The 26942-nt window shown below is 45.4% G+C and overlaps 1 protein-coding gene across 6 annotated transcripts in view; it reads left to right on the top strand.

Moving 5' to 3' along the window:
* Window positions 1–676: 676 nt before the first annotated feature.
* MAP7D2 (MAP7 domain containing 2) overlaps window positions 677–26942 on the top strand; it is a 56009-nt gene continuing 29743 nt past the window's right edge. For 2 of the 6 annotated variants that reach the window (XM_022560447.2, XM_089904689.1), the window contains exons 1-8: window positions 677–774; window positions 1895–2058; window positions 9030–9141; window positions 9994–10092; window positions 12191–12301; window positions 14167–14289; window positions 19574–19728; window positions 21331–21458. In XM_022560447.2, coding sequence (XP_022416155.2) covers window positions 699–774; window positions 1895–2058; window positions 9030–9141; window positions 9994–10092; window positions 12191–12301; window positions 14167–14289; window positions 19574–19728; window positions 21331–21458 — 968 coding nt within the window. In that variant the 5' untranslated portion in view covers window positions 677–698. Of the gene's footprint in view, window positions 775–1894; window positions 2059–6070; window positions 8936–9029; window positions 9142–9993; window positions 10093–12190; window positions 12302–14166; window positions 14290–19573; window positions 19729–21330; window positions 21459–26942 lie in introns of those variants that run through there. The other 4 variants (XM_022560449.2, XM_022560455.2, XM_022560450.2 and 1 more) reach the window with 4 other exon arrangements.

The raw sequence follows: 26942 nt of genomic DNA on the forward strand, positions 1-26942 counted from the left end.
TGTTACAGTATGGTACTATATAGCCGATTGTGTTAGTTGGGTACCTAGGCTAACTTTGTTGGATTTATGAACAAATTGGACTTACGAACGTGCTCTCGGAACAGAACTCGTTCGTATGTAGGGGACTTACTGTAAACAGGAGTACGTTATATTCCTTCTTTGTGATTCTAAAATGCTAAGATTGATATGGGAGCAAACTTAGCGGAAACGAAATCAAACTTGAGTGTTGTATTTTCTCAGTGTTCACCCGAGGAGCTCATACACGTCCCTCAGCAGTTGGCTCCTTCCAGAAAGTCAGATGTTCACTGTCTGTGTAATAATCGTGTCTACTTTTGTGCTTCTGCCTTCCCCTGGGAGCCGGATGGGGGGAGGCCCAGTGGGCTCTCTGCACGTTGCCAGACCTGTCACTTATTGCACCTTCTGACCCCTGTGAGGCCAGGCCTGGGGACGGAGGACTAGGGAGAGGGTTGGTTCTCTGGGGCTGGCATTGGGCCACTACCAGCCCAGCTTGGTGGGGGAGCGTGGCAGCCGCGGCTACTGCCCCTCGGCTCTCAGGATCGGGCCGTGTGTGTGGTACGGAGCATTGCTGTTGGATGATGTGTGCGTGCGCCCAGACCCAGGGTGCAGGCCAATGGGGTCCCTGGCACTCAGCGGACGGGGAGAGTGAAGTCTTTCATCGTGTTTTCTCTCTTGTAGGCATGGATGGATTTTTGAAATCTGATGAGAGACAACGACTAGCTAAAGAAAGACGAGAAGAAAGAGAAAAATGTCTTGGTAAGTTGTGCGCTCTGGCTGTTTAGGTCTAAGGGAGTGGAGATGTGATGATGTCTTTTCTCAAGACCCTTAGAAATTTGTGACTGAATGGGAAGAGAACTGGGACAGTTGCTAGGTGAACGTGGAAAACTGGGAGCAAACCCGCACTGCCACTGGCCCGTTCACAGTTGTTATATAATTCTCAGGACAGTTGATTTGCTCCCTGAGCATGCGTTGAACCTCTGTTACTGGCACTGCGCTAGAGCTGTGGGTAGGATGCTGGAGAACGAGACAGTCACCGCCCCCGCCCGCTCAGGCGGCCTCTCCCCAGGGCAGCTAGAAGGGCCATGCTCGGGGAAATGGAGGAAGTCGGCACCGAAGGCCATTTCTGCGTTAGGACAGGGAACCCATTGAGAAAGGCTGTCATACCTCTTGCAGGCTATGGACAGATTCGTCCAACCTGTTCCCCACAGGGTGGCACGAGGAAGGTGGAGTGGCTTCCCCAGGGCACTGAGACAGATGAGGAGCTTTCGAATCCTACTCCTTGAGTGCCTCCTGCTGGTCGGCCCAGACATTGCATCCTCCAGGGAACCCTTGCCTGCCTGGCCAGGTGGAGTTAAGGCCCTTAGTAAATGTCTCAGGAAGGAGGCCGGCCGATCCTGTTCATCGTCTTCTGTTTACCCTCACCCAGCTCAGCGTCTGGTGCGTGGTGTGTGTACAGCTAACGTGTCCCGAGTGAAGATACCCTGATAGCTCTCATTTCTCAATCCTGCGTGTGGCCTAGCCATTGGGATGAGTCTGACTTGATGGCAATGACAGGCAGAGCTCCCACGTGCAGGGGCAGTGAGTGGCCACTTTCCGTGCATTGTCTCATTCGGTCTCCACAACACTGTGATGTTGCACGTGCGACATCTCCACTTCACAGAGGAGGAAACTGAGGCAGAGAGATGACGTGGTTAACATGTCCAGGGTCACCCAGCTAGTGGCGGAGGCGCCAGAACGCTTCATCTCAGTCACTTCAGCCTACGATCCCACCGGGCTCTTTTTTGGGGGTCACTCTTACTTCTGCGTTTTTGGTATTAATCCAAATGGTGTGGAGTGCTCTGGTAATGACACCTCTCTGCTGCCTTCCTTCCCCCAGCTGCCCGGGAGCAGCAGATCCTGGAGAAACAGAAGAGAGCCAAGCTCCAGTACGAAAAGCAAATTGAGGAGAGGTGGCGGAAGCTGGAAGAGCAGCGGCAGCGAGAGGCGCAGAAGAGGGCCGCCGTGGAGGAGAAGAGGAAGCAGAAGCTCCGGGAGGAGGAGGTGAGGGCTGGGCCCCAGCGGGCTCCGCAGTTCACGCTAGAACAGGAACAAAGAGACAGATCCATTCAACTTAGCTGGGGAGTCTGTGCTTCCGGGACAGACACGAGGCTGGAGGATGGGCTGTGAGGGTGGAGGATAACATGACCTTGTATTCACTGCTGGAAAATCAAATAGTCTACCTTCCGATACAGACATGCTAGTCTGTTTATATTTTAATGCATATTCTTGATTTAATCATCCTTTCTCTCCAGTTATCTTTTAAAAAAGAAATGGAATGTAATTATCCCGACAGAGTCTTTTATTACTAAACTCTGAAAATATATTTAGAAAGCATATTTGGGGTACAGATTTTCTTAACAAGTGTATTTTAAGGGTGTAATCATAGCCTTGTATCAGGTGATGATCATTTTTTATTCATAAAGTATAGTGACTCGTCATTTATTTTTATTTTTTTTACCACTTGTAAAAGCATAAATGTATTACAAATTTTAATACATGATTAGTAAGCAAAAAGGTAAATATTTATTGTAAGTAATAATAGATGGGAATGATATTTGAATGAATTACCCTTGAATGAAGGATTTGTTTATTTTTTATTTATTTATTTATTTTTTTGTGGTACACGGGCCTCCCACTACTGTGGCCTCCCCCGTTGCGGAGCACAGGCTCTGGACGCGCAGGCTCAGCGGCCATGGCCCACGGGCCCAGCCGCTCCGCGGCATGTGGGATCCTCCTGGACCGGGGCACGAACCTGCGTCCCCTGCATCGGCAGGCGGACTCCCAACCACTGCGCCACCAGGGAAGCCCCTTTAACTGTATATTTTTTAATTCTTTTTTACAATTGGAGTACAGTTGATTTACAATGTTGTGTTAGTTTCAGGTATACAGCAAAGTGATTCAGTTATACATATACATATATTCATTCTCTTTTAGGTTTTTTTTTCTTTTTAAAAATCTTACTAAATTATTTTACTTTATTTTTTTAACATCTTTATTGGAGTGTAATTGCTTTACAATGTTGTGTTAGTTTCTGCTGTATAACAAACTGTGACTCATCATTTAGTATGAACAATATAGAGGTTAATCGCCAACACTATAAGATACAGAGATGTTGGTATAAATTCAGCATTTTTTAAATCTATGAATTGTTATCCCTGTCTTTACCCTTTTGTCTTTTTTTAATTGAAAAAAAACACAAAAATGCTCACATACACAGAATTAGACCCATCTTTGCCCACAGAGCACAGGCTTTAATGGCGGCTTCTTTGTTCCTCTTAGTGAATGGAGGCCTGAGCCAGGGTCTTAGCCACAGTCGCTTTTGCTCTCGCAGCCCGATCACTGTCTGCCTTTGTCAGCTCCTGGTGCAAATCCTAGCCCTCCCACTAAGCAGCTGGCAGCCAGGGCCAAGTCTCAGACCCCTCTAGCTCGGTCTCCTCAGCCCAAAACAGAGGTGGTCATAGGAGTTAAAAGAGGTGACTTCTGAAAGTGCCAGCAAAGCACCTGGTACAGAGTAGTCGCTCAGAAATGTTAGCTTCCCTTCAGTGTCTTCAGCTGACCCTGGCTGAAGCAAGGTCAAGAGAGAGCTACCCAGGAAAGATCATGGCACAGAGTGTAGAGACCAAGAGAAAAGCCACGGTGCGTTGGGGCTGTTTCAGTGACGGGGTGGATCTCTCCTTTCCCAGCCTGGGTATTTGTCGTGAGTGCTGGACTTGTCCCTTAACTTCCCATCCTCCCTTCCTTGACTCACAGCTTCTCTCTTTTCTCCCTGCTCTCTCCATTTCCACTCCTGACCTCCTGCGGGATTGCTGATTGCAGGGAATGTGTGTCACTGCCGTTTCCAGGAAGGGGTGCTGTGAAGTCACGGGAGACGCTCCCTGAGCCTCTGCCACACCTGACAGTGTCACACGGGTCCGCCTTTGAGGGACCCGTGTGACAGATGAGGGGATGTCATGCCGGGTGATTGGTCCTGATGCAGCTGACTCGTTAGTGGCTGTGCTTCGGACAATTTCCTGTTTGCTTTGTGTGCTCCCTTTCACCCCTGGTGTGGTGATGGTGGGGAGTGGGGCAGGCTGCCTGCCCGTGGTCAGCACGAACACAGATCGAGCTTGCGCCCCTCTTCTCCCCACACACGGCAGGGCAGGGCTGAGAGCTGGGCCTCCCATGGGTGTAGAGCAACCGGAGCAAGCAGTGGGCTCCCTCCTGCCCTCTGAGCCCCCGGAGACCCAGGTGGAGCTTAGGGACTCTCGCCATGCAGGCTGGCCTGTTAATCACCTCATCATCAGTGCTCTGCTAGTGCAGAGGTCCGATTGGCATTCTCATGGGTGATCTTTGGAGAGGACAAATAGGTCTCTGCTGCGGGAGCCCTTTCCAAAGGAAAGCCTTTGCATTTGCCCCCGTGGTTCGCTGGAGATCTTTGGGAGGGCTGCTGCCTGCTTGGCACATGGCTGTGGAGACTCTCCATCCTCTTCTCAGTGCCAGATTTAAGTCCTTTTTGTCAGGGCCTGTCTCTGTCAACCAGCGAGAAGCCTCCGCAGGAAGATGGTTCATTCCATTTTGCTTCTGTAGCTTGTTGGAAAGTGTTTGCATTGCCCACAAACTCCTGCCTCTGTGGGTCTGATATTAGGAGGTCATAAGAGGCGTGTTGACCCCTCAATCCCCCACCAGCCCTGCCCTGGCTCCGTGTGCCTAGGACTGTTTCCATGATGTCGCTCTTGGTAACGCCCCACAGCTGTGTGGGTGAGCCCCAGACTCGGTCTGGAGGCCTCCTCTCCACCAACACAGAAGTGGGCATCACAGCCGGCCTAGCTCCCAGAGGTGTCGAGGGCTGGAAGCTGGTCAGGCCTGTCCTTGCGAAGGGGGAGTCCAGTGTCCACTTGACACTCTGACCTTGAGCTCATTCTCGCTGGAGGCCCGCCTTCTCCTACAGGTGGGTTCTTCCAATCTTCACATGCCACACAGCTCCCAAGAATCAAGCTTCTGGAACAAGCTTTTGTCATCTGCCTGGGTTAAGGCTGACAGCACAATGCGCTCACCCCTTCTCCACTCAGGGGAGTATAGCTTCATGACTAGGGGCCCTGGAAAACGGTATTTGGTGAAGCCTCCTGCATGTTCCTCATGTGAAACAGAAGACCAGGAAAGACCTCTTTCAAAGAGCACCTTCATCTCTGTAAGTTACTTGAACACATCACAACTTCTCATATTCTTCTTGCTTGATACCGAACAAAACCCACCAGGCTGGGTGTAAAAATGAGAACTTTCTGAACTCAACTAAGCAAAAACTTCACTAAGCCGAGAGCTGATTGCTCTCAGAGGGCATTGGCTGGCATGGGGCATGGTGATTACGTGGCTTTCTGGCCAGATGTGGACGTCTGTTTGCAGGGAGAAGGGCCCTCCACGGAGCCCTGCTTAGGACCATTTGGGGGCTTGTCCCCATGCTGTCATCCCCAGAACACATGTAGTAAGGGCAGTGGAAAAGGCACAGTCAGCCCTCCACTCCTGCCTGAGACAGTTGTCTGGGTAACAGTGGCCAGGCCAAGCCCTGCTGGAGGCTTTTCACACTGCTCGGCCAGCTCAGTGCATCACCTTGGTCGTGGATCTCCTCTAAGTTCATCCAGGCAAGTCTAGGGCCAGAGCTCAAGGGGTCAAGGGTGAGTTGCCCTCATTCCTTCCTTCCACTAAGCCCCACCCAATAGAGGATATTCTAGGGACAATAATCTGCGTTGCCCTTTCCCCCTCCTCTGTTGATCATCAGATGATCCTCAGGAGAGCCAGAACTTGGCAGGAATTGCAGTATGCAGTATGCAGCTGTGATATTTATTAACACCGTTCTTCTGATGTGATTGAACTTTCTCGCACACGCTCTCTCACGCTCAGCCTTTCCTCTAACCAGTGGTTCTCAGCACCATCCCAGCACCAGCAGCACCCCGCATCTCCTGGGAACTTACGAGGAATGCATTGTCAGCACGCTCACCTCAGACCCGCTGACTCAGAAACTCTGGGGGCGGGGCTCAGCAACTGGTGATTTAACAAACCCTCCAGGGTGATTGTGATGCAGACTCACTCCCATTTGAGAACCAGTGCTCTAAACTGCCATGTTAGCAATCCTGCTCTTCAAACCTGGATTCAGTTAGCACTGGTTAAGGACTTACTATGCTAGTTGTTATCTTGTAGACTTGAATGATCTGTAATATAGGTAATATCATACCCATTTTATAGACAGCGGAACCGATGCCCAAGGATGACATTAAACGATTAACTCAGGGTCATGGGACTAAGTAGCAGGCAGAATTGGGATTTCAATTCACATCTGCTGATTCCAAACTAGGATTCTTTGCATTCCATCACATGAAGGAACAGAAAGATACACACACATGCTAGGTAATACGGGACTATATGGGACTAACCTCTAATAAGAGTGAGGTGAACCAGTTTTGGTTTTGACATGTTTGAAACATCCCATTCTGACAGCTTGGGTTTTATAAGTTCCCTTACCGTACAGCTTGGTTACCACCTATTTTTAATCATCTCTCCAAAAGTGGGTGACACAGAGTGACTGTGTCTTCTCTCAGGGATAGCATCATTTTCGTAAGTCTACGTACAGTTCAAAGGAATAAGAATAAATCTCTAATGGTAGAATTTGGAGCAGCTCAGTGGGTTAGGGGTAGATGACAGAGATATTTTTTCTAAAGGTAACCGAAAGGCTCAGGAGTAGGTCTGGCTTTGGATGAACATTCCCTTAAAACTATGCCCCTAGATAGCTATTCAGTGATTCGGTTGGCCGTGAGTCTTGGTGTTCTTTGTTCTCATAGTCTCCTAGTAGATGAAGGACTTTTTTTTTTTTAATAAATTTATTTTTTATTTATTTATTTTTGGCTGCATTGGGTCTTCGTTGCTGTGAGCGGGCTTTCTCTAGTTGCGCCAAGCCGGGGCTACTCTTCATTGCAGTGCGTGGGCTTCTCATTGCAGTGGCTTCTCTTGTTGCATGCAGAGCACGGGCTCTAGGCACGCAGGCTTCAGTAGCTGTGACACGCGGGCTCAGTCGTTGTGGCTCGCGGGCTCTAGAGCACAGGCTCAGTAGTTGTGGCGCACAGGCTTAGTTGCTCTGTGGCATGTGGGATCTTCCCGGACCAGGGCTCGAACCCATGTCCCCTGCATTGGCAGGCGGATTCTTAACCACTGCGCCACCAGGGAAGCCCAAGGACTGTCTTGTGAGGTCTTTCTGACGTGTAGGCAATCTCCCATAACCCACTCAATACTAAATTCACTCTGAGGTGAAAGATTTCAACACTTAAATTAGGTCATTGGTGGGAGGCAGGGGATATGGGGATATATGTATATGTATAGCTGATTCAGTTTGTTGTACAGCAGAAGCTAATACAACATTGTAAAGCAATTATACTCCAATGAAGATATAAAAAAATCAGGTCATTGGTTAAATAATTGATGTTAAATCCATATAAAGGAATACTATCGAGCCCCAGTCTTGAGTGATCAGACTTCAGTCCTCAAATAGTCAAGAAGTTCTAGTTCCTCCAAGCCCTCATCTTTTCTCAGACAAACCGCTGGGGCTGGCTGTCAGAATTTAATGGGCCAGGGTCTTGAGAACAGGATTCTGCCAGAAAATGCACACTCATGGTTGTAGAGTCTCAGCCAAAAACTAGAGCGCAGTTAATAGCAAATACAAACCTGAGACTTACAGGAGGAAAGAAATCCCCTTTCTGCTCACAGGTCCCTGGAGAAGCTGTCTTTTAGCAAAGCGCTATTCGGAGGAAAAATTATGCAGAGGAGGCTGAGATGTGGAGAATGCTCATCTCATCCCTCTGGTGTGGACAAAAGGGATAGATCCAGGCACCTCCTAAGTGACCTTTTTGTGTTTCTAGTGAGTGAAATAAAGGAGCCTTTCCCCGATCCTTAAGTCACGGTCACTCAGTTGGTGCTGCCCTAAATTAATTTTGCTTGCTTGTTTATTTAAGCCATGAGAAAATAGCATCTTTTTGTTTTGAAGTTGGGCTAGGATTAGCCCAGTTCCTGCAGCACCTCAGGGTGGGGTTTTATGAGGGTGAAAAGGTGTCTGTGTAACCGCTTACCCTGTGGGCCTTCTCCAGTGGAGGCAGGGAGCGGATTTGGTATTTGCAGTGTCATTGCAGTGCCAGGGAAAGACTTGCCAGCCGTCAGGCCCAACTTTATGAAAAGAACAATTTGGTTAATACAGGGGAGTGCTTTTGATAAATGCTCTGTTAGGAGAGAAGCCTGGTGGTTTTTCTCTTCTGGCTAAAAACTGTTTAGTTCTTCCTCCCTCCCCCCGCCGCCCCCCCCCCCCCCGCGTCTAGCTCTGAGAATGCATAGATGCTTGATTTTGTGGACAGAAGTTTCTCTACTTTTGTCTCTTGAATTTTGAAATATGCAGTATTATCCCCAGATACTACGTAGCAGAAAAGTGTTATAATGTAGAGAACAATTAATTCCCCTTTAAGACGTTCTAAGAGGAAAATGGGACTTTGCAAAATGGACTTCAAAGTCATGGTGTATCCCCCCAAAAAGTTATGCTTAAGGCTATTAAAATTCAAATTATATTTCAGTTTACTCAAATCATAGTCCTTGATGCTTGTCAACAAGAGAGGATGCAGTTGGTTCTAGAGCACAATTCCAGTTCTACTGGATGCGACAGGCCTCAAGGAGTTAATGCTTGTCTGGCATTATTCTTAAACAAATCAAGGCCTGGCTGCGGCAGCAGCCTCTCCCCTGAGAGGGAAGAGGTGCTGGGGCTGGGAGCCAGCACTAGCCGCCTTGTTTACTCTCCGCCCACTAAGAAGGCGCTGGCGTGGTGGGGAGAGCACGAGTGCCTGGGTTTTGGATGCTGAGCAGAGAGACCCGTCTGGTGACTCACCCCCCCACCCCCACCCCGCGCGGAGGTGCAGCAGTGCCGCGGGGCTGGGTGGTTAATCTTGCTGTCTCTTGCGTGAACCGGGCAGGAGCGGCTGGAGGCGATGATGCGCAGGTCCCTGGAGCGCACACAGCAGCTGGAGCTGAAGAAGAAGTGCTCGTGGGGAGCATCACTGGCCGCGGGGCCCGGAGGACGCGATGGTGAGTGAAGGGCTGTCCCTGCATCGCAGGGCCCGGTGGGGAGATCTTGGGGCAGGAGGGAGACCACGGGCAGACTGGCACCCGCAGGATCTGGGGGATGCTTTGTACCGATCTGCAGGTACCTTTTCCGGATGTGATGTTTAAAGCTGCCAAGCTTCCTGTGTATGCATTTCTTGCGAAGGGGGTCTGTTCATTCTTCTTGCTCACAAACAGCAGTTGATACAGTAACTGGGCTTTGAGGTAAAACAAAAGAAAAACAAAGAAAATGAATGTAGAGCCTGGTTAACCGGATCCACCTAGCAAGCCCAGAGGTGACCTAATTTCAGGGAAGGTCAATGACAGTAGGCTCAGTCATGGCTGCAGCATGACGGGGAAAGGCTGAGCAGCAGTAACCCCCATAAAAGGAGCTGGGGTTCTTCCCTCCACATTATTTATTTTTGTTGCTCTTTCAGTTTTGTTTTAAGGTGACTTATTTATTTCATTATCCAGTTCATACTCATCTTTAAATTTTCAAATGTTTAATGTATGGATTGTTACTAGTCCCTGGGTGGTTTTGCCCTCTTTTTAGTGTCTTTTCTGTGTCTGCCATTCTGTTATGCAGGAGCTGTATACCAGCTCTTTCTGAGAGCAAATGGGTTTACATGAGTGGTACAGTTTCTTGACTTTGCTGTATTGTGCTTTTAACCTTTTGTCAGTGAATATACTTTTCTTTTCTTTTTTTTTTTTTGAGACGTCAACAACCCATCTCAGTTACTTTTTCTAATTTCCTAATAGAAACTAGAGTCAACCAGAAATTGGGACTTTTTTCTTTTACCTGTCTTTGCTCTGATTTTTTTTTTTTTTGCTGTGTAGGTGAATCAGGAAATACCCCACCCCCTCCTCTAGGTTTAGCAGCCAGCGCCCTCCCTCCGGACCCAGGGACCGCTGCCGCCACTGCTGAGTCCTCCAACGGTATACCCGAGCATCACTGTGCCATGGCGTTTTGTGATGACTGTCCCGGTCACCCTCCTCCATCACTGTGTCTGTCTCAAGCACTTTTACAATTGATTTCTTAGTCTGACCCCTTAGAACTTTTTTCTAGAAAGTGAATGACATGCCCATATTTCTTTGTTCGTCATCGTGGAGCGTGCATGCCTTACATCCTAGTACCCTGGAGACATTTCATCTTTAGCTCACTAACTTCAGCCTTGAAAATCTTGTCAGTGTTTGACTTCTGTGCGTTTAGATCTTCAACGCTCTCACGTATCATTGGTTTTAGGCATTAAGTAGTAGGGTATTCAATCACTTCTGGTTACCAGAACCTATAATTACACGGAGTTCTGGGTATTAATGTGATGGATTCCTGGAGAGGTGTTTGAGTTTACCGTACTAACACTGTGAATCCAAACAAGGAGATAGATTGGCTTTGTTCTTGATCTCCTCTCTCTAATAGGCTCTCTGTTTCATATACAGGCCTGGGAAATTCTTAGGGTCTAGGTCAAGAATAGAACTAGCAAAACCTTGTTCCCATTTAATAGTGACTTTAGAAATTCAACCCATCGTTGACTGGTAAAGAAAAAACAAGATGTAAAAGGGATACAATATTTCCCAGCCACCCAGAGGGTCAAATTATAGCATTAGGAATAAATATCCTTGGTCTCCAGCATTTCTTTGACAAAGAATAATTTTTATTGGCGTTGCTGAGTAGCAGAGACTTTGCCGCCTGGGCCGCATTCACTGTCATATGGGCACTGGCCTTCCCCCAACAGAGAGGGGCAGGTAGAGTTGATAATGACACCTTGGGAATCATACCCAGGGCCCTGGGACAGGGTGAGGTGAGTGTGGTACTCGACTGGAGCACTTAGTTTAAAAGGGAGTGGCAGAAATCTCAGTAATCAAGATAAAAGAATATTTTAATCAAAATTAATGAAGAACAGTCTGTGATGAACAAAATATTGAATTTGCAAAGACCAGTACCATGCTGAGCTATATCGGAGCCTGAGGCAAAGGGGGAAATGTGTACCCCTAGAGACATGGTTTTATGTAATTTCTAATGGTTATTTTCCCCAGAACATTAAAATACTCAAACTGAAACATTGAAAAGTAGGTGTATGAAAACTCATACCATTTTAAGTTTAAATATTTTATTTATACCCAAACAGACTGTATGATAATTTTACTTCAGTCTAAGTTATTTAAAAATTATTTAGGGTCATCACTTGGTCAGGAGAAACTGTCAAACATGACACTTCTCTCATTTGAAAACAAGGTGAGTAGAAGAGTAGATTTTGAAAATATTGTTGATGAGTTTGCTGCCTTTAGAGCTGGGGCCACACATCTTTCCTTTTGCCTCAAGCTCGGTTGTGGCTTGGCTGGCACTGTCAGCACCTCTCGGGTTGCTACAGTCGTTTCATTTAGAAGCCCGTCTGAGATAACGGCGGGAAATTAAGAGTACCAAACCCAGGACCACATTTTAAAATCCTAACCATAAACAGTCATAGCCTTTGAGAAAGGGCCATTGTGACCCCATCTCTTGATAAAAGGAAGAAACCAACTGCTAAAGGTTGTTCTGCTTTAAATACAGCTCCTTGCTTTACAAATTACTTCTCTCTGCAACCTGAGCTCTAGATAACCTCAGAAAAAGTCCAGTTTCAGCTCCCCCAGTCTCAGTCAGATCGTGGAACATTTTGCAGTGGTGCTTTGTCTCTGGGTCCAGGTTGGTTTTGTTTTTGTGTGGTCTGAATTTACTTAAAAGTCCCTGGACACAAGGAAAGGGTTGGCTGGTGGGATTAGCATGGCTTTAGTTGAACAGCTGAGTGAGGTTGAACATTGGAATCAAAGAGAAACACAAAGTTGAGCGATAGAAGAGAAGAACTTGCTTCAGATGGATGGCTGCTGTGGCCCGGGCGTTCCCAGACGTGCCAAGTGGAGGGCAGGGAGCTGGAAGCAGTGGGCTGTGCCACAGTGGTTTTGGAGGCGTGTGGATGAGGACAGGAAGAACACTTCGGGAAATGTGTTTCTTAGCCTAGAGTGGTGTGAATACCAACGTCTTTAATGCATTTCTCTGCAGCATGTGACAAACTTTCAACATCAACCATGAATTTGCCAAAGCAGACGGAGCCTCCCATGAGTAAGCGCCTGTCTTCATCCACTGCGACAATGTCCTATTCCCCAGACCGAGGCAAGTGAACGTGTAGACCTGGTCTCTCCAGTTTTCTTCTTTCTAGTGTGAGCGTGTTAACGTCGGTCTTTGGGAGAGCCCCTCTTGAGCCTTCTGCAAATAGCCCCATTCTCCTAGCCTTGCGATCTGTGTGTGGGAGCCCCAGGGCCTCACTAATGGGACTTTGGAAAGTGGCAACGCGCTCTTCACAACCAGGTCATTGTTGAATAGGGACAGGAGTTCATGCTATGCTCCCAGTCTGAAAGAGACTTCCATTTTCCACGGTGCGTGTAGACGTTATCCTGGCCTGGGGTTAATTGACCAGTGGGCAGATGTGACTGTTAAAAAAGTAACTGCCCAGTTATTGGTGCGATATTGTTGATTAGCCAGAAACAGCGGGATTGATGAGGCAGAGGTACGTGGGAGACTTAGATGTGTGAAAAAAATGGGGCTCTGCTCTTGTCTGTGGTTTGTAAGCCTGCCCGTTTCTCTTTTGAAAACAGAAGTTCAGAACTAATATGAAATCTTTAAAAGGGCAAAAGGATGGGTGGCCTTTTCTGGCGCTCTGTTTTGAGGTGAGAGGTGGTATGTATAGGACGGGTGCCAGTTCCAGAAGCTGAATAGATATAAAACCAGCCGTGTTCTAATGGAGGCTCAGAGAAGGCACTAAAAGTCTGAATTGCTACCTTTCAGAGTTTGTAGGCTAAGGAAGGGAGGGAAGCTCTCCATGCATTAAATGCGTATCCTAAAGCATCACTGAAGAAGTGTCAGGTGCCAGTGGAGTATTTAACACATCGAGTCATCACCGGAGGTGAGCAGGAGGATGTTTGTGACTCTGAAGAGGCCAGTGTGCGTTCCTGGTCTTTTGCCACTGGCTTTGACCTTGCACCTCCAGCACAGAGGTCTGTCATGTGTGTCAGAGACCCCATAAGTGTCAGTGTTGAAGCTCGCTGATGCAGTTCATGGGTAAGCGCTGGAAACCTTGAATTAACTAGGAGCTGGATGAGAAAACATCTGCATGCTTTTAATTCTGTATAGCTGTTCCATCTGTGAGTATATCCCATAGGTTTTCATTAATTCATATGGTTACAAGTTGATGTTAAATTCATATTTGCATTGATTAATGTGTAAAGATAATCAGTATGTTATTATATATTGTTGGCAACTGAATTATCTGCTTGTGGATTAGTAATTGAAAATTTGAAATTCCCAAGCCATTTACTGGCTAGTGGATACCCAAAGAAGACGAAGTCATTGAAAAGTTAATCCATTATCATATAATATGTTCTGAAACCATCAAAATAACATTTCAGTCACTGAATTTTAGATTATGGATACTACTACTTCCATTAAAGCTGATAATTAGTTGGCTATTTTTTTTAAATGTTTCTTATTTAATTTTTGCCCTTACTTGCTTGGGAAAAGTATGAAAGGATGCATATCTCTACATTAACAAAATCAGTGTGTTATGAAATATTTCCTAACAGAGGGCCTAAAACAAGTGTTTTGTAGGAGTAATCTTTTTTTTCCAATGTTAGATCTACTTGGTGAGTAAATGGTTTCTTGAGTCCATATGACATCTTGGAATACGAGCTAATTCTCCTCGGGTGATACAGGTGATACGCTAATTCTGTAATAGCATGTTGAATGAATTCTGGCACCCCAAGAGAAGTAACACACTCTCCCAAGCTCTAAATGACACAGCGTCTGTTTTCTTTTACTATGACAAGCTCCAAAGCCATCCTTTGCTACAATATTTTTTTCTTTCCACGTTCGTTCTGCCACCCAAAAGTTGATTTGCATCATGCACTGTGTTGTTTTAGGCATTTTATTTTGTTTTGTTTTAATTTCGCTTTTTAAAATTTTCATTTGATTCCATCCCTCAGCTCATCGCACGCACCTTAGTCCCATGGAAACCTTTCTTGTTATGCGACTGTTGACACCCACACAGGCTTCTTTAGCCAGAAGCAGAAGTGCACTCATGCTCTCTGAGCAGGCCAGTCACTCAGGTAAAAGAGGCCAAGCTGGTGACACTGAGGAAAATGCCCCAAATGGTATTGGCTGGCCTTTGAGTTATTCCTGAATTTTTGTATCTTGCTTCACATTTGTTGGCTTCATGAAATGTCTTCTTTGGTTAATAACATTTTCTACCCACCACTGTTTTATTGTTGCTATATTTCTTTTCTCTCAAGTGTCACGGAGGTGAGTAAATTATTTTATGAGTGAGGGCATGTGGATTAGGGGAGAAAAATCCATCTCATGAGCTATGGCGGTTAGTAGACTTTTTTAAAAAGACGGTTTGGTAAAATAGCCTATAAACTGCAATCTCAGAAGTCCCATAACCAGCTCTACCACTTACTAGCTCTTACCACTTTGGGTGAGTTAATTAACCTCTCTAAGCCTCAGTTTCCTCATCTCTAAAGTGGACTAATATTAAATTGTCATGAGGATTAAATGAGATAGCACAATGATGGACACAGTCAGAACAGGTATCTAGAGCCTCACTACTCAAGGGGTGGTCCATGGACCAACAGCGTTGGTATTACCTGGGAGCTTGTAGGAGGGTGGCCTCTCAGGCCCCGCCAGACCTACACACTGAAGTCCAAGAAACAGTGGGCCACACCGTCAAAACCCTTCCTTGACCAAAGCAGATCAAACCATCATGGCAAGTTTAATGGGGACTAAAAAAAAAAAAAAAAATTAATGGGCACTAGTGTTCCCTGTGAGTTTTGCAAGTGAGTAATGCTGTGTCCACATTAGGGCATGTCTGGTCTCCGTGTCAGTTCCCAAGATATAGTGTATTCAGTGAGATAACATATAAATGACATATTGTCCTCTACCTAGTTCTATCTGTTTCCAAGTAGTTGTGCTGTTTCTGCAGAGAATATATACAAATGGCCAATAAGCGCATGACAAGATGCTGAACATCCTTAGTCATTAGGGAAATGCAAATCAAAGCCATAATGAGATACTACTTCCCACTACTAGGATGGCTAAAATTCAAAGAAAAAAAGGATAATACAGTTGACTCTTGAACAATTTAGGCGTTGGGGGTACCAGCCCGCCTCAGTCAAAAATCTGCATTTAACTTTATAATCAGCCCTCTGTATACTTGGTTCCCTATCCGCAGATTCAACCAGCCACAAATAGTACCGTAGTATTTACTATTGAATAAAATCTGCGTGTAAGTGGACCCATGCGGTTCAAACCTGTGTTGTTCAAGAGTCAACTGTAATATGTATTGGCGAGGATGTGGGAGAAATTGTAACCTTTATACACTGCTGGTGGGAACGTAAAATGTGCAGCTGCCTTGGAAAACAGTCTGACAAGTTTTTCAAAATGTTAGAGTTACCACATGAACCAGCAATTCTGCTCTTTGGTATAGAGTCAAGGAAATTGAAAACATACACAATGAAGTATACAAGTATTCTCAGCAGCATTATTCAGATTAGCCACAATGTGGAAACAGCCCAGATATCCAACAATAGATGAATGGATAAACAAAGTGTGTTTATCCATAAAGTGGAATATTATTCAGCTATAAAAAGGAATGAATTACTGATACATGCTACATGATGAACCTTGAAAACATTACGTTCAGTGAAAGAAGCCAGGCAGAAAATGCCACAAGTTTTATGATTCCATTTTTATGAAATGTCTGGAATAGACAAATCCAGAGAGACAGTAAATAAGTGGGTACTAGGCACTAGGGGAGGGGGAAGAGGAGTGAGTGCTGAATGGGCACAGGGTTTCTTTTGGGGGTGTTGAAACTGTTCTGGAATTAGACTGTAGTTATGGTTGCACAACCTTGTAAATATGCTAAAAACCACTAACTTGTACACCTTTATGGTGTATGAATTCTATCTCAAACAAATAAACACAAAATTCCTGGCAAGTAGGAAGTATCCCCATTTTGAGAATGAGAAATGTGTCAGGAGGAGTTCTCCCAGGCTTGATGATTCTCCAGGAGAGCTCAGAGCTATGATTTATTACAGCAAAAAGCTGCAGAGCAAAATCAGCGAAGGGAAAGGGTACATGGAACAAAGTCCAGGGAAGACCGGGCACAGGCTCCCGGTGTCCTCTCCCAGTGGAGTCACACAGGACACGTTCCCCCAGCAATGAATTAGCACATGTATGAAGTGTTGCCAACCACAGAAGCCCATTAGAGACACAGTGCCCAGAGTTTGTAGTGGGGGCTGGTCATGTGGGCACCCCCTGCCAGGTACGTACCCAAATTCCAAACGCAGAAGGAAAGCAGGTGTTCAGCGTAAGTCATGTTGTTTGTACAAACAACTTAGGCACAGTGAGCCACTCTTACCAGTTAACGGTGGGAACTCTGCCCAAATCCAAGTTCCCCGATGCCGGGGCCAGCGTGGTAAGCAGGCCTTTCCAGGGAAAGCAGCTAGGCCTGCTGTGTTTTTTCTGTTCTTCTCTGCACAGTTCACCCCCTTGGTCCTTGGCCACGGTGTCTTTACAGCAGAATTATTATCAATAGGAGCTCGTATAGCAGGCTGAGGCCAACCTACCGTGTGGATCTCACTTATGCCATGTAGGGGGTGCTGGACTTAGACAGTTAAGACACAGACCAGTCACCATCAAGGTCTGTCTTAGAAAGCCAGCTGGCTTCCTCTGTAAGTTTCCATATGAACCTCTTCTACCTGGCCTGAGGCATCAATTCAGGCCCAGCCAGCGCTGGGCAGTAAGATGAAGCTGGCCCAAAGCCATCCAGGGCTGAGGCAGTGTCGTGATGGTACAAGTACAGTCCCCGAGAGCACACATGTCCCCTGGAAACAGAGTTTATGATGTTCGGGCACCCCACGCAGGACGTGCATTGGGCAGGCAGTCCAGGCTCACAGGGCCCCCAGCTCTCAGTCCTTGCTTTCAGAGGCACTGCCTGAGGCGGTCCATTCTAAACAGTTCTGCGAGCGACACTGGCTTCATCTCCGGCCGAGCGTGGACTGCGTGTGGAGGTGTTGAGCGGGGACTGCGCAGGAGCTGGCCTGCCCCTGCCGTCTCAGGTCACGCTGTCACCTGCAATCTGTGTGAATCTGAAGCGCTGGCAGCAGCTTGCAAAGGCAGTGTGGTTTTCCTTCAGCAAGAGGGGAGAGTTCCCAGAAACAGTTCCGGAAGAGAAAGATCGTGAATGCCCCTCCCCTGGCCCTCCCCTGCACCACTCCAATGGGGCTGGGTTTTGTTGTTTTTCTCCATTGTTATCAGCATGCCCCTTTCCATAATCACAACTTTACATTTTCTCAGTCTTCCTCTACTCTAACATGGACCTTTCATCTGGAAGGGTTGAATGCAAGAAGGACAAGAGCATTTTTATTTAAAAAAAAAAATGTGTCCAACTTAAGCAGAATGACACATCCTGCTCAGAAACTGGGACAAAATCCTGAACTTTCAAAAAATTTCGAACTAGGTTTGCATCACCCCCCGTCTCTTTCATCCTCTTCATTTATCCAGTGAGCAGCCTAGAAAAGATCAGTCCCTTTTCAAGGACAGGTGCATTGAACAAGTTGCCTTTCTGAGGTGTGCGTAGCAGGAGAAGGGCAAGGGAAGTAGAGTCAGGCTCTCAGTCCGTTGTTAACAAACCGTAGCCAATCTGGAAAGTCAAACACCAGACGTCTTGTCTCGTCAGCAGTGGTGCATCCCCCAGAGTGGGTCGAGCCTGCTCGTCGAGGTGGACGGAGGGGTCACACTCCCTTCAGTGCCTTTTCCCAGCTTGCAGCTCTGGCAGGAATTACAAGTTAGAAATGCAGTCAGGCTCCACATCAGAAGTCGAGAGCCCACCAGCAGCTCCGTGTTGGATGGTCCCATCAGAGAACGAGCCCTTTCCTGTGTGCATTTGTCTGTGACCCGGATGGTCCAGCCAGCATCTGTGATGTTTTCTCAGGTTAGGGCCCCACGGAAGGGTGTTCTGTATCTACAGTGGTTCCGGGTTGATTTTTAAAACTTCAAAAGTGTGCTTCTGTCTGGAGATTGCCTCTCTTTTTACAACTCCCTTTTCCCAGAGGCTCCATTATGCAAAAATCACCAGGTACGGAGACTTGTTCTGGTTCCACTACTCAGAATTTAAATTCCAGCCAAAGCACTGGGGGTAAAAAACAAGGAGGTTGTGTCCCACTTCCACTTGGAGGAGAAAGTGAAAACTAAAGGCATCACCTGGGCTGCGCTCTTCTCCTCACTTAAGCCAGCATGGCCAAAAGCAGCCAGAGGATGGAGCAAGCCAGCACTTGGAGTTCCATGGGTCATCTTCAGATTCCATAGGTATTTCACCTCTCACAACAGACAGCAGCTTGGCTGCGGTTTCCTCTGGTGGGGGGCTCCATAGCCACCAGGCATCAGTGGGTCGTCATCCTCCACCCCTTTCTCCTTCCTTTTACCAAACAATGCTTTTACTATACATCAGGGAATCAGGGTCTTTCTCAGGATTCCTGCTTCTGACGCCAATTGTGTCAGGGGTCCCCAAGACCACCCCGGGTTCAGTGATTCGCTAGGGGGATTCAGAGGACTCAGCATGTGGTGGCGCTCGTAGCTGAGATGTTCCAGCGGAAGGCCGCACAGCACAATCAGCACGGGGAATTGGCGCACGGGCGAGTCCAGAGGACACCAGGTGCAGCTTTCCAGGAGTCCCCTCCCAGTGGAGTCACACAGGATGTGCCTGAGTCCCCCAGCAGCGAGCTGCGACAACACGCGTGAAATGTTGCCAACCAGGGAGGCTCGTTAGAGACCCAGCGCCCAGCGCTGGTCACATAGGCACCCCCTGCCAGGCACATACCACATTCCAGACTCAGAACAAGAAAGCAAGATCAGTCATGTTGTTTGTACAGACAGCTTAGGCACAGTGAGCTACTCATCAGTTAATGGTGAGAACCCTCCTGAAATCCAAGTTTCCAGGTGCTTACAAGGGTCAACCTTGTGAACAGGCCCTTCCAAGGACAGCAGTCAGGTCTGCTATGTTAACTGTCTCCTGTACAAGGAAATTGACATTTAGAGAGGTTAAGTCACCTACCCAAGGTGATCCAGCTATTAGGTGATGGTGCTAGGTCCATCTGGCTCCAAAGTCCAGATTTTGAACCCCTGAAATGAGCTGTACTCGAGCATTGAGTATGGGGGTCTTTTAAGATACGGTCTATTCTGTGTACACTAGAAAAAGTGTGGTGGTATTTTGAGAATGTGGATTGCCCGTGTCACATTTTAACAGAAATGTGGTGTTCTTCCCAACCCTCTGTTCCCCCTACTTTTTCCATCTATGCTCCCTGTGTCTCTGGGTTTTATACTGTAACTCTCTAGTATCCCATGCCTGTCCTCGTGTAGCTCCTGCTGGCCCCCTTAAATCTTCCTACAAGTCTTCTCCCACTCGAAATGCCGAGAAGAAGAAGACGACATCTACATCTGGCGTAGGAGATGCTGGGAAAGGAGCCCCTGCAGGAGCGGAGGCCTCTCCGGTAGGTTTATACCCACTCGCCCCTCAGGACTGGTTTATCTGACAGTGTGATTACTCCCTGCACTTGACCTGGGCTCTATTTCCATCTATCTCCAGGGACTGCTCAAGGGGCAGATTTGGTTTAAAACTGCACCCAACCTTTGAAAATCATTTAACTTTTTGCACCCTCCTAAATCTTAGTGCCTTGGAACAGATTCCTAAAGCCCTTGTCCTCGTTATAGCCTGTCCTCCAGAGGACGGGCGTCAGAAGGAATGTTCCGAGTGCCCTTTCTCTGCTTCTTTAAGGATGTCTGATTCTGGGCCAGTCTTGCCTCTACAGGCAACTAGAACTGAAGTTCTAGGTCAACCTTCATCCACAACAGTGGGCTTTAAACATTTTTGTCGTCATGGTAACACTCAGTAAGGCAGATGTTGAGCAGGTACCCCCGATTGTGTAGATTTGTTTAGAAGTTATACATGCCATACTACCTTCACTAGTTACACTTGCTATGTAACAAATTACCCCAGACCTTAGCAGCTTAAAGCCAATGTTTATTACCTCACTGGTTCTTTGGGTCAGAAATTGAGGATGGCTTAGCTGGGTGCTTCTGGTTCAGGGTCTCTCATGAGGGTGTGGTCAGGACGGCAGCCAGGGCTGCAGTCGTCAGAAAGCTTGGCTGGGGCTCTTCCAGGACAGCTCACTCACGTGGCCCTTGGCAGGAGGCCCCAGTTCCTTACTGCATGGACCTCTCCAGACAGCTGCTTGAGTGTCCAGATAACATGGCAGCTGGCTTCCCCTAGAGCAAGAGATCAGAGAGAGAGAGAGAGACCAAACCCACGCTTGAGGAGAAGGGAACTGAGCTCCACCTGTTAAAGCAAGGAGCATCAAATGACATCCAGACTCATTTTAAACACCACATTACCATTGGGCATTTATTTTATAACACCATATTTATTTTGTTAATCCAGTGTGATCCCAAGGTTCTCACAGGAGAAGTGAATGTTTCAGACCCTAGGGTTTTACTGCTGGGTGGATTCCTGTGGAAGGGGGCTAATGTATGTAGGCATGGGGGCTGCGTGAGGATTTGCTGCGGAAAATCACAATAGGGAGAGAAGGGGACCACCGTTGCAGACTGTCTGCCGCGGGCCAGTCACAGAGGCCCATGTGAGGCAGGCCATGGGGAAGACATAGAGGGATGGAGGGGTTGCAGTCCCCGTTAAACTGCGTACACTGTTAAGGTCCCCAGCTCCCTGTCTTGCACCCACCTATAGCTTTTTTTTTTTTTTAATAGTGATTGTATATCTTGGTACTCGTTCCAGCTTCTATATGTCCAGGACCATAATCTGGTTCCATTGTTAGCTTTTTGTAAGATAACAAGGAGAAGGCGGTCTTTATGTTTTAAAGCTGAGGGGTTTTTTGTTTTTTGTTTTTTTAACTGAATGACCTAAATATGATGACCCCCTGGTGCTTCTCTGCAAAGATTCCCATTGTGAGAAGCAGTATAGCTCCGTATGGTTCCTTCTGAAAGAAAGCTGTGCATTGCTTCTATCTGGGGTATTTTTAGAAATTGTAGAAGTAATGGCAGTCATGGGCCATGGACGTCCTATTCTGTGTCCCCTACAGACGGAGAAGATGAAGAGGGGGCCAAGAACAACAACTTCCGTTCCCAGCGTGGGCCTCATGTCCCCTCTGAGAAGATGCGATTTTCCAGCAGGCGTTTCTAAGAGGTCGTCTTCTCCTGTGACACCCAAGTAAGCATCTTTCCCCTTCTCCATAGTCGGACGGTTAAAGCAGTCTGGGGGGCTCTGTGCCGTGTGCCTCTAGCTCCCCCACGAGGCGTGGCCAGCCCGCCGAGGTGTGCTGTGTATCTTCTAGATAAATGTTGTGCTCTTGAGGGCTTTGCTGCCTGGTAAATACTGGACTCTGATTTACCAAGATGAACCCATTCGGCGTGTTTTCTTCAGGTCCATTAGTCCCATTCTACTTTTCTGGCATTCCCCTTCTTTCTCCTTCAGCTGCATCTGGAGTGAAGTGACTGCACTGCGCTTGGGCTCTGGAGCCCCTGTGCTCCACACTCGCTCTCAGGCCCTCTCTCATTTTTTTTTTTTTTTTTTTTGCGGTATGCGGGCCTCTCACTGCTGTGGCCTCTCCTGTTGCAGAGCACAGGCTCCGGACGCGCAGGCTCAGCGGCCATGGCTCACGGGCCCAGCCGCTGCACGGCATGCGGGATCTTCCCGGACCAGGGCACGAACCCGCCTCGGCAGGCGGACTCTCAACCACTGCGCCACCAGGGAAGCCCCCCTCTCTCATTTTGTCTCTTTAACAGAGAGACAATAATAACTTCTCAGTCACCATCAGCTGTATGTTTTCCTAATGAAGCCAGTGAAAAACTGTGTAACTGGAAAACGAATTTACACTGTGTGACCACTGACTTAAGTCTTTAAAACATTTTACTGCTAGTAACTGACAAGAATGACTCAGTAAATAACTCATTCCAGCAGTAGAATGGAAACATGTTCAGTAGTACTGAGAGAGAAAGAGAAATATGATTTTAATTTGGAAAAAAGGAAACTCTTTATATAGAGAGAATCATATAAAACTTGTTTGGTGCATCAGTTTGGTTCAGAGAACATAGGATAGTACACAGATTTAATGAACACCTGGGAATTTTTTTTCTTTTCTTTAACCTTTCTTTTTCTTTTGTTTAATTTTTGAATTTTATTTTATTTATTTTTTTATACAGCAGGTTCTTATTAGTCATCAATTTTATACACATCAGTGTGTACATCTCAATCCCAAACTGCCAATTCATCTCCCCACCCTCCCTTCCCCCTTGGTGTCCATATATTTGTTCTCTACATCTGTGTCTCTATTTTTGCCTTGCAAAGTGGTTCATCTGTACCATTTTTCTAGGTTCCACATATGTGCATTAATATACGATATTTGTTTTTCTCTTTCTGACTTACTTCACTCTGTATGACAGTCTCTAGATCCATCCACGTCTCAACAAATGACCCAATTTCGTTCCTTTTTTATGGCTGAGTAATATTCCATTGTATATATGTACCACAACTTCTTTATCCATTCGTCTGTCAATGGGCATTTAGGTTGCTTCCATGACCTGGCTATTGTAAATACTGCTGCAATGAACATTGGGGTGCATGTGTCTTTCTGAATTATGCTTTTCTCTGGGTATATGCCCAGTAGTGGGATTGCTGGATCATATGGTAATTCTATTTTTAGTTTTCTAAGGAACCTTCATATTGTTCTCCATAGTGGCTGTATCAATTTACATTCCCACCAACAGTGCAAGAGGGTTCCCTTTTCTCCACACCCTCTCCAGCATTTGCTGTTTGTAGATTTTCTGATGATGCCCATTCTAACTGGTGTGAGGTGATACCTCATTGTAGTTTTGATTTGCATTTCTCTAATAATTAGTGATGTTGAGCAGCCTTTCATGTGCTACTTGGCCATATGTATGTCTTCTTTGGAGAAATGTCTATTTAGGTCTTCTGCCCGTTTTTGGATTGGCTTGTTTGTTTTTTTAATATTGAGCTGTGTGAGCTGTTTATATATTTTGGAGATTAATCCTTTGTCCGTTGATTCATTTGCAAATATTTTCTCCCATTCTGAAGGTTGTCTTTTCGTCTTGTTTATGGTTTCCTTTGCTGTGCAAAAAGCTTTGAAGTTTCATTAGGTCCCATTTGTTTATTTTTGTTTTTATTTCCATTACTCTAGGAGGTGGATCAAAAAAGATCTTGCTGTGATTTGTGTTAGAGTGTTCTTCTTATGTTTTCCTCTAAGAGTTTTATAGTGTCTGGTCTTACATTTAGGTCTCTAATCCATTTTGAGTTTTTTTTTGTGTATGGTGTTAGGGAGTGTTCTAATTTCATTCTTTTACATGTAGCTGTCCAGTTTTCCCAGCACCACTTATTGAAGAGACTGTCCTTTCTCCATTGTGTATCCTTGCCTCCTTTGTCATAGATTAGTTGACCATAGGTGCGTGGGTTTATCTCTGGGCTTTCTATCCTGTTCCATTGATCTCTGTTTCTGTTTTTGTGCCAGTACCATATTGTCTTGATTACTGTAGCTTTGTAGTATAGTCTGAAGTCAGGGAGTCTGATTCCTCCAGCTCCGTTTTTTTCCCTCAAGACTGCTTTGGCTATTCGGGGTCTTTTGTGTCTCCGTATAAATTTTAAGATTTTTTGTTCTAGTTCCGTAAAAAATGCCACTGGTAATTTGATAGGGATTGCATTGTATCTGTAAATGGCTTTGGGTAGTATAGTCATTTTCACAATATTGATTCTTCCAATCCAAGAACATGGTATATCTCTCCATCTGTTGGTATCATCTTTAATTTCTTTCATCGGTGTCTTATAGTTTTCTGCCTACAGGTCTTTTGTCTCCCTAGGTAGGTTTATTCCTAGGTATTTTATTCTTTTTGTTGCAATGGTAAATGGGAGCGTTTCCTTAATTTCTCTTTCAGATTTTTCATCATTAGTGTATTGGAATGCAAGAGATTTCTGTGCATTAATTGTGTATCCTGCTACTTTCCCAAATTCATTGATTAGCTCTAGTAGTTTTTTGGTGGCATCTTTAGGATTCTCTCTATATAGTATCATGTCATCTGCAAACAGTGACAGTTTCACTTCTTCTTTTCCAGTTTGTATTCCTTTTATTTCTTTTTCTTCTCTGATTGCCGTGGCTAAGACTTCCAAACCTGTGTTGAATAATAGTGGTGAGAGTGGACATCCTTGTCTTGTTCCTGATCTTAGAGGAAATGCTTTCAGTTTTTCACCATTGAGAATGATGTTTGCTGTGGGTTTGTCGTATATGGCCTTCATTATGTTGAGGTAAGTTCCCTCTATGCCCACTTTCTGGAGAGTTTTTATCATAAATGGTGTTGAATTTTGTCACAAGCTTTTTCTGCATCTATTGAGATGATCATATGGTTTTTCTCCTTCAATTTGTTAATATGGTGTATCACATTGATTATATTGAAGAATCCTTGCATCCCTGGGATAAATCCCACTTGATCATGATGTATGATCCTTTTAATGTGTTGCTAGTATTTTGTTGAGGATTTTTGCATCTATATTCATCAGTGATATTGGTCTGTAATTTTCTTTTTTTGTAGTATCTTTGTTTGGTTTTGGCATCAGGGTGGTGGTGGCCTCATAGAATGAGTTTGGGAGTGTTCCTTCCTCCGCAGTTTTTTGGAAGAGTTGGAGAAGGATGGGTGTCAGCTCTTCTCTAAATGTTTGATAGAATTCACCTGTGAAGCCATCTGGTCCTGGATTTTTGTTTGTTGGAAGATTTTTAATCACAGTTTCAATTTCATTCCTTGTGATTGGTCTGTTCATATTTTCTCTTTCTTCCTGGTTCAGTCTTGGAAGGTTATACCTTTCTAAGAATTTGTCCATTTCTTCCAGGTTGTCCATTTTATTGTCATAGAGTTGCTTGTAGTAGTCTCTTAGGATGCTTTGTATTTCTGCGGTGTCTGCTGTAACTTCTCCATTTTCATTTCTAATTTTATTGATTTGAGCCCTCTCCCTCTTTTTCTTGATGAGTCTGGCTAATGGTTTATCAATTTTGTTTATCTTTTCAAAGAACCAGCTTTTAGTTTTATTGATCTTTGCTATTGTTTTCTTTGTTTCTGTTTCATTTATTTCTGCTCTGATCTTTATGATTTCTTTCCTTCCGCTAACTTTGGGTTTTGTTTGTTCTTCTTTCTCTAGTTCCTTTAGGTGTAAGGTTAGATTGTTTATTTGAGATTTTTCTTGTTTCTTGAGGTAGGCTTGTATAGCTATAAACTTCCCTCTTAGAACTGCTTTTGCCGCCTCCCATAGGTTTTGGATCGTCGTGTTTTCATTGACATTTGTCTCTAGGTATTTTTTGATTTCCTCTTTGATTTCTTCAGTGACCTCTTGGTTATTTAGTGACGTATTGTTTAGCCTCCATGTGTTTGTGCTTTTTACGTTTTTTTCCCTGGAATTGATTTCTAATCTCATAGCGTTGTGGTCAGAAAAGATGCTTGATATGATTTCAATTTTCTTAAATTTACTGAGGCTTGACTTGTGACCCAAGATGTGATCTATCCTGGAGAATATTCCGTGCGCACTTGAGAAGAAAATGTAATCTTCTGTTTTTGGATGGAATGTCCTATAAATAACAATGAAATTTATCTGGTCTATTGTGTCATTTAAAGCTTGTGTTTCCTTATTAATTTTCTGTCTGGATGATCTGTCTATTGGAGTAAGTGAGGTGTTAAAAGTTCCCCACTATTACTGTGTTACTGTCGATTTCCTGTTTTATAGCTGTTAGCAGTTGCCTTATGTATTGAGGTGCTCCTATGTTGGGTGCATATATATTTATAATTGTTATATCTTCTTGGATTGATCCCTTGATCATTACGTAGTGTCCTTCCTTGTCTCTTGTAACATTCTTTATTTTAAAGTCTATTTCATCTGATAGGAGTACTGCTACTCCAGCTTTCTTCTGATTTCCATTTGCATGGAATATCTTTTTCCATCCCCTCACTTTCAGTCTGTATGTGTCCCTAGGTCTGAAGTGGGTCTCTTGTAGACAGCATATATATGGGTCTTGTTTTTGTATCCATTCAGCAAGCCTGTGTCTTTTGGTTGGAGCATTTAATCCATTCACGTTTAAGGTAATTATGGATATGTATGTTCCTATGACCATTTTCTTAATTGTTTCAGGTTTGTTTTGTAGGTCCTTTTCTTCTCTTGTGTTTCCCACTTAGAGAAGTTCCTTTAGCATTTGTTGTAAAGCTGGTTTGGTGGTGCTGAATTCTCTTAGCTTTTGCTTGTCTGTAAAGCTTTTGATTTCTCCATTGATTCTGAATGAGATCCTTGCCGGGCAGAGTAATCTTGGTTGTAGTTTCTTCCCTTTCATCACTTTAAGTATGTCATGCCACTCCCTTCTGGATTGTAGAGTTTCTGCTGAGAAATCAGCTGTTAACCTTATGGGAGTTCCCTTGTATGTTTTTTGTTGTTTTTCCCTTGCTGCTTTCAATAATTTTTCTTTGTCTTTAATTTTTGCCAGTTTGATTACTATGTGTCTCGGCGTGTTTCTCCTTGGGTTTATCCTGTATGGGACTCTCTGCGCTTCCTGGACTTGGGTGGCTATTTCCTTTCCCATGTCAGGGAAGTTTTCGACTATAATCTCTTCAGATATTTTCTCGGGTCCTCTCTCTCTCTCTTCTCCTTCTGGGA

The sequence above is a fragment of the Delphinapterus leucas genome, chromosome X (genome assembly GCF_059928025.1).
Source record: "Delphinapterus leucas isolate spDelLeu-1000000601 "Yukka" chromosome X, BTC_Dleu_Yukka2, whole genome shotgun sequence".
NCBI classification, from domain to species: domain Eukaryota; kingdom Metazoa; phylum Chordata; class Mammalia; order Artiodactyla; family Monodontidae; genus Delphinapterus; species Delphinapterus leucas.